Here is a 7876-nt window from a genome sequence, read left to right on the forward strand (position 1 = left end):
TTTCTTCCCCATTCTGATGCTCCGTTTGAACTTCAGCAGATTGTCCTGACCATGTCTACATGCCTGAAAGTATTGAGTTGCTGACATGGGATTGGCTGATTAGAAATTTACTAATTACAGTAGTTCACTCATTTTAGTTAAATTGTGGCTATAAATTAAGAATTTGTTCCCATAACTAATTAATTCGTAGTCGTGGCTACGTTGAAATAATTCATTATCTCGTTTTGATTTAACTAAAAACAAGAGAACAAATTACAACGTAATCATGATTTTAGTAAAACGAGGGAACAAATGATCATATTGTGCACATGATTTACCTAAAATGAATTAGTAAAACGTGCTGACAAATTACAAATTTGTATTATAATTGTATTATAAATTTGTAATTTTTTTCCCCCCTGCATGTCATTAATTTCTTAATTACCTATTGTAATTCTGCGCCCCCTTCACTTAATTTCCCAGGTTAAAACATGTATTTAAGATGCAGGAATATGTTACGACCTTTTACCTGATGGTTACTCCACGAGTCATTAAACTGAAACGTTTTAAAAACTTTAACTTTAACGTTTTTTTTAAATACCTTTGAAAAGATTCTTCATCTTCTTAATTATGAACACTCTAATTTGTCATTGACCCCAAAGCATTTGCATGATAATTAATAATTATACTACTCTCCTTGTGGTTACCATAAATAAAAAACTATATTATCAGTCTTTAAGATTTCTTACCTCCAACAACTAGAAAAGCCAAGAGCACAAACTTACTCTTTTGGCATGAATGATTGCTTTAGAGAAAAACTATTCAGAAGTAGTTGCACCTTGAACTGGTACACCTTGAACTTAATATTTCACAAGGTATGATCTAATCAGTTAAAAATAATTTTGCAGTTGATTAAAATGTTGACGGTTTGTTCTCACATTTAGTCTAAAGACATGACCCTTTACATTTTTTTATGTATACCCTTTACCCTTTACATGTATATTAATAGTTCAATCCCAAAACCTTTTTGTGAAGCACAAAAAGCCATCTGGCTTTGGCAAGGGATTTCTGTTTGTGTCACATCTGTGCATTTCACAGGCCGCATTCATAAAACCTGTAAGATAACTGATATTTTGGGAAATTTATCTACAAGGTTAAATGATACTGGAAATGCTATCGGTGCATTGCTGCAGGAATTGTAACTAGCCTATTTTGCTGTCCAGGTTAGTTGCTGTCAGGGTTGCCAGGTCTGCGTGATAAAACTAGTCTAATAGCCAATCAAAAGTAGCCCAAAACAAGCCCAATGATCCTATCCCAAATATTAAAACTATGCCACTACCATCCCTAAAATGTATTCTTATACACAATTCAACTTGAAAATCATTATATAGTAGTATAGTAATCATAAACAGTCTGTTTTCATAAAGGAGCTCCCTACCATTGCGCTTCTACACAAAATTCATAATCTAGTTGTATCATTGTTAGAATGTAAAATGGGTCAAATATCTCAATAGAAGCATTTCAGTCAAATAAACCTTTGACCCACCGGGAGAAAAAAAATCAACCTGTGGCAACAGATTAAAAGTAGCCCAATTCCATGGGAAAACTGTGGAATTGGGCTATCTGGCAACCCTGGTTACTGTATATAAGTCATGGGTGTTCGCTTGCAGCCACTGAAATCAGGCATCATGATATATCTGATCTTGGCTCTGTTCATTGCTGGCGGTAAGATGATCATTTGTCTACTCTAAACTCTAAAAAGAGTTCAGAAATTCTCTTGGTTTCCTAAGCATCGGAAAAAGCAGGGATATCTTTCACAATTCACATTCATATGCATTGTAGCTAATGAACCTGAGCAGACATGTAATTTATCATTGTGTGTTGTCTTGATACAGCCTACGGATGTGGGCAGCCCACCTATAAACCTCTCGCCTCGAGAGTGGTGGGTGGAACTGATGTTAAACCAAACAGCTGGCCATGGCAGGTATTGTGAATGCTACAGTTCAGTAATCTCATCCTAAAATGTTTAACCATCAAATAGTAATTATAACAGCAATGCTATTTTTTTTATAATTTTGACTGTATGACTAAATGCTCTGAAAAGAGCTCCGGTTCAACACTCCTCAACATGTTCCTCCTCAACATTTCAGGTGTCTCTCCAGTACCAGAGTGGCTCCAGCTTTTATCACACCTGTGGTGGCACCCTGATCGCCAAGGACTGGGTCTTGACCGCTGCTCACTGCATTGGGTACACTGCTCTTTATGACACAACAGGCAACATGAAACATAATGCTGCACTGCTCTAGCTGGCATTTAAGGAATGCAATGAATGTTTCCTTAATTTGCATTGTGAGAAGGACTAAAACTATGTCTTAAACTTTTGCCAAGCAGCAGCCGAACTTACAGAGTCTACCTGGGCAAGCACAACCTGGCACTCAGCAGTGAGTCCGGCTCTCTCGCCATCTCTCCTGCCAGGATTATCGTGCACGAGAACTGGGACTCCTACAATATCCGGTTGGTCCTTATCTAATTTTAATGTACACTACAGGTCAAATGTTTTTTTTTTATGTTTTTGAAAGAAGTCTCTTATGCTATTTTTTTTTAATCAACAACACAGTATAAACTGTAATATTGTGAAATATTATTACAATTTAAAATAACGCTTTCCTATTTGAATATAATTTAAAATTTAACTTATTCTTGTGATGTCAAAGCTGAAGTTTCAGCATCATTACTCCAGTCTTCAGTGTCACATGATCCTTCAGAAATAATTTTAAAATGCTGATTTGGTACTCGTTTATTAATAATCATTCTTATTATAAATGTTGTTTTTGCTGCTTATTTTTTTTTTTTTTGTGGAATACATTTTTCATGAATACATCATGATACATTTTTCAGGATTCTTCAAAAGAACAGCATTTATTTAAAATCTTTTGCAACATTATAAATGTTTTTTAATGTCACTTTTGATACATTTGTGTCCTTGCTGAATAAAAGTATTAATTTCTTTCTTACCCAAAACTTTCAATGGTATTGTATCACAGATTCCACAAAAATATTAAGCAGCAAAAACTGTTCAACATTGATAATAATAATAAATGTTTCTTGAGCACCAAATCAACATATTGGAATGATTTCTGAAGGATCATGTGACACTGAAGACTGGAGTAATGATGCTGAATATTCAGCTTTGCCATCACAGTAATTAATTACATTTTAAAATAATAAAATACATCTTAAATTGTAGTAATATTTCACAATATCACTGTTTTTACTGAATTTTTTATCAAAAAAATGCAGCCTTGGTGAGCATAAGAGACTTCTTTCAATCGTAATTATTCTCAACTTTTGACCAGGACGATATGTCTAAACTAAGAGTGTTTTTGATGCATTTGTGTGTTTCTCAGCAATGACATTGCCCTGATCAAGCTGTCGACTCCAGTGACTTTCAGCGACAAGATCTCCCCTGCTTGCCTGCCTACTTCTGGCAGCATCCTGCCTCACAACTTCTCCTGTTACGTCACTGGCTGGGGACGCCTCTGGAGTATGTTCCTCTCCACTGCAATGCTATTTTCTGATTTTTCAAGCCAAAAAAAAAACACGTTTTGCTTTCTCTTTTTTTTTTCAGCCAATGGTCCCATTGCTGATGTCATGCAGCAGGCTATGCTCCCAGTTGTGGACTACGCTACCTGCACTAAGTCTGACTGGTGGGGCAACCTCGTGACCAACCTCATGGTGTGCGCTGGTGGAGATGGAGTTGTGTCCAGCTGCAATGTGGGTTTGATGCACACTTTATTTATTTATGTTGTCATTGTGTTTATATTTTGATATTTCATTATAACCAATGATAAAACTTTTGTTACTCACTCGTGCAGGGTGATTCTGGTGGCCCTCTGAACTGCCAGAGAAGTGACGGCACCTGGGATGTTCACGGCATTGTGAGTTTTGGCTCCAGCTTGGGCTGCAACTACCGCAAGAAGCCCTCCGTCTTCACCCGTGTGTCTGGCTACAGTTCCTGGATCAGTAACGTGAGTACACTACAAAACTGTTGGTCTTTTTCTGAGCACACACCATCTTTTTTTTTTCTTTTTTTACATATCCTGTTGATATAAATTTAAGACATATTAGATACTTATATGGCCTCTTATTTTTCAGGTGATGACCTCTTATTAAAGTGTGGAAGGTGTGGTTACTTCAGAATCATCATCATCATCATCATCATCATCAAAAACAACAACAAAAAGTTCATTCAAAATTCTTGTCTAATTGCCTTTAAAGAAGTAAAAAAATAATACAAAATATTAAAAAGCAATATTTATTCCTCTTCTTGTTGTGGATATGTTTTTATTGGCCTAATCAATATATGTTTCCAATTAAATATCTAATTTAGATAATGCATTGGCTAAAGTGCTGTGGGTTGATGGTGTATAATGTTTGTTACAAATGCCGAAGTAAACATTGCTCTAGCACTTTGCCTGCTATACAGACTGTGCAATTTCGGCAATCCTGTAAGATCATTACAAATCACACTGTACGACATGGATGTAATAAACTTGGGTATGACATGTATGTAGACTTTATGATGATCAAACAAACAAAATAGAGCAATATGAATCGCACTGAAAAAAACGAGGAGGAAGCGAAAGAGGAGAACATGGATGCGGTCATGGCTAGGGAAAAGAGGCCAACTTGGCATGCAAATTTTGGAGCTTGAGGTAGTTTTAAGTTTTAGCGCCATGTCGAGTTCATCAATATTCAATTTCATGTTGCATTTTTATTGGATAGTTAGTAAGTGGACATATCGTAGCAGCAAACACACTGTGAGATGATAGGCTTGTTTGAGATGAGCAAAATCTGCTTAGAACCGATCACCGGTGATCACCGTGAGTTGCATGCCGGTTAGAAATGTGTCCGAGTGTGGTCCGCCTGGTTCTGATGTCATGCTGAGGTATGTCAAAAAACTCTCGCGACCGCAAGGCGGACGTGTCGGATTCTGCAGGCGAGCGCAGTTGCTCTCCACCGACTGCACTGATCGAAAGCACGACGGGAAACAACTTGCTGACGACACAGCGTAATGCTCATTGGTTTAAACAACCGTGATGTTTGTTCTCTTTAAAAATGTTTGATTTTAAAACTGTGATATAATGTTTTTATGTGAGTAAATTATGTGTGAATATTCCCAAACTCTCTAAGAGTCTGACCTCTGTATGGGTTATTTGATTTTTTGATTTTTTTATTCGGTTTTCATATTTATATATATATAAAAAAAAAAAAAAATATATATATATATATATATATATATATATATATATATAAACATATATATAAACTGTAATTAAAGTAAAAATTATTGATAAACACGTCTTTCGAATGGAAATAAATATAGTACTTTGGGTGTCTTAATCATTATATTTATTTTCATATAAAAGCAACAGAACTTAAATTACGTACAGTTTATCATTAACACGGCGCATGAGCGTGAATCCCGCGATATCCGCCTTTGATCTCGCAGGTGTCAGATCCACTACGAGAAGAGAGAACTGTCCGTCTTGCCTGCACTTTTTTCACTCCTCCCCTCACTGCAGCCGCCTACATACATTTCAATTGAGGTGCATCTCAAACAAGCCTGATCATGCATTTCTGACACTGTCATAAAATTATTGCAGGCTATCTTTGGTCGCAAGACCGTGACAATGGCCGTCTTCGAAGCTCTCTCACGAGTCCGTGCCAGAGATGGTGGTGTCCTTTCCGGAGACGTTGGTGTCCGTGTCCGTGCTGGAGACGGTGGTGTCCTTTCCGGAGACGTTGGTGTCCGTGCCGGTGTCCGTGCCGGAGATGGTGGTGTCCTTTCCGGAGACACTGGTGTCCGTGTCTGTGCCGGAGACGGTGGTGTCCTTTCCAGAGACACTGGTGTCCGTGCCGGAGACGGTGGTGTCCTTTCCGGAGACGTTGGTGTCCGTGCTGGAGATGGTGGTGTCTGTGCCGGAGACGGTGGTGTCCTTTCAAGAGATGTTGGTGTCCGTGCCGGAGATGGTGGTGTCCTTTCCGGAGACGTTGGTGTCCATGCTGGAGATGGTGGTGTCTGTGCCGGAGACGGTGGTGTCCTTTCAAGAGATGTTGGTGTCCGTGCCGGAGATGGTGGTGTCCTTTCCGGAGACGTTGGTGTCCGTGCTGGAGATGGTAGTGTCCGTTCTGGAGACGTTGGTGTCCGTGCCAAGATGGTGTCCGTGCCGGAGATGGTGGTGCCCGTGCTGGAGACATTGGTGTCCGTGCCGAAGACGGTGGTGTCCGTGCCAGAGACGTTGGTTCCCGTGCAGGAGACGTTAGTGTCCGTGCAAGTGTCCGTACCGGAGATGGTGGTGTCTGTGCCGGAGTGCCGGAGACGGTGGTGTCCGTGCCGGAGACGTTGGTGTCCGTGCCAGAGTCATAGGTGTCTGTGCCGGAGACGGTGGTGTCCGTGCCGGAGACGTTGGTTCCCGTGCCGGAGACGATGGTGTCCGTGCCGGAGACATTGGTGTCCGTGCCGGAGATGGTGTTGTCCGTGCCGGAGTCATTGGTGTCCGTGCCGAAGACGGTGGTGTCCGTGCCGGAGACGTTGGTTCCCGTGCCGGAGACATTAGTTTCCGTGCCGGTGTCCGTACCGGAGACGGTGGTGTCCGTGCCGGAGTCACTGGTGTCCGTGTCACTGGTGTCCGTGTCGGAGACGTTGGTGTCTGTGCCAGAGTCGTTGGTGTCCGTCCCATAGAGGTTGGTGTCCGTGCCGGAGACGGTGGTGTCCTTACCGGAGAGGTTGGTGTCCTTGCCGGAGACGGTGGTGTCCATGCCGGAGACTTTGAAGTCCTTGCCGGAAAAGCCACAGCAGAACAGCACACAGCAGTGTTTGTGAATGAATATGCATCATTGCATATTTCTCTATTTAATTTTTTTAATTAATTTTTTTAAAGCAATATTTATTTTATAAAGGAATTTGTAAAGGTAAAAAATGCACTAGAAAAATCTATTTAAGGGGGCAAATATTGCCCCTTACTGGAAAAGGTGTGACTGTAGTGTGTACACAGATGTTAAAAGGCTTAGAGTCTACGATTACTCTAAAACGTTTGAGAACTTAACTGTACAAATGGTAGCTAATGTTTACAAAAATGTTTTATTTTTCGTTTTGGTTGTATTGTGTTTTCATTTGATGCATTAGAACAAAGTGTGAAGAAAACAAAAATTTTCGTTTTGAAGACAAAAACGAGAACGCAAATAATCTGACCTGGGCTGAACGCCCCGACAAAAAGTTTCACAACGTATTTTAAACGAAAATGGTGGTGCGTTGTTGAACACCCTGTTCTGATCAAGCGGGAAGGAAGTCGACCGGAAGTTGAAGCCGGCCGCGTGCCACCATCTTGTAGCAGAACTTCACCTGCTGTTAGCATCCCATTGACTCCCATTCATTTTGGCGTCACTTTGACAGTGAATAACTTTACATCTGAGGCGTTTGAAGACTCCATTTGTCCATTATTTATTTCTAAAGAAACACGACAATGTATAAAAGGCTCCATTACCTTGTATCTTACGTTATGGCCCCGTAGAAGCAGTTTTTGTAAAAGTAGGCTAACGATTGCGTCATAACCACACGACTCTCTGTCGCACAGTAGAGAGATTACCGTATGGACAGGAGGAGAAGCTCGCGGGCAATCGGGGGGACGTGGAGGCAAAATTACAAAATAATTAATCAGAATACCTAGCAAAAGTTTCTCCTGCTCCTAGCTCATGGACAGCTCCTACTCACACTCTCCGTCTCTGCAAGATTCGGAAGGGAATGATTCAGATTTCTCTCGGCACAGCTACTAGAGGACAGACGGGTTGCTCACGTCACATCTACGTCGTCAAGCTCGGTTTGAGTCTGCGCGTC

The 7876-nt window shown here is 40.6% G+C and overlaps 1 protein-coding gene across 1 annotated transcript; it reads left to right on the plus strand.

Moving 5' to 3' along the window:
• The first annotated feature begins 1585 nt into the window (after window positions 1-1585).
• On the plus strand, window positions 1586-4303 carry ela2 (elastase 2). Its single transcript, XM_082187936.1, has 8 exons — window positions 1586-1704; window positions 1875-1963; window positions 2130-2227; window positions 2371-2493; window positions 3387-3523; window positions 3608-3753; window positions 3855-4007; window positions 4135-4303. The coding sequence occupies exons 1-8, from the start codon at window positions 1632-1634 to the stop codon at window positions 4150-4152; spliced, it is 837 nt and encodes a 278-aa protein (XP_082044062.1). The 5' UTR covers window positions 1586-1631; the 3' UTR covers window positions 4153-4303.
• The last annotated feature ends 3573 nt before the right edge of the window (window positions 4304-7876 follow it).

The sequence above is a fragment of the Leuciscus leuciscus genome (genome assembly GCF_965113295.1).
Source record: "Leuciscus leuciscus genome assembly, chromosome: 13".
Taxonomy (NCBI): domain Eukaryota; kingdom Metazoa; phylum Chordata; class Actinopteri; order Cypriniformes; family Leuciscidae; genus Leuciscus; species Leuciscus leuciscus.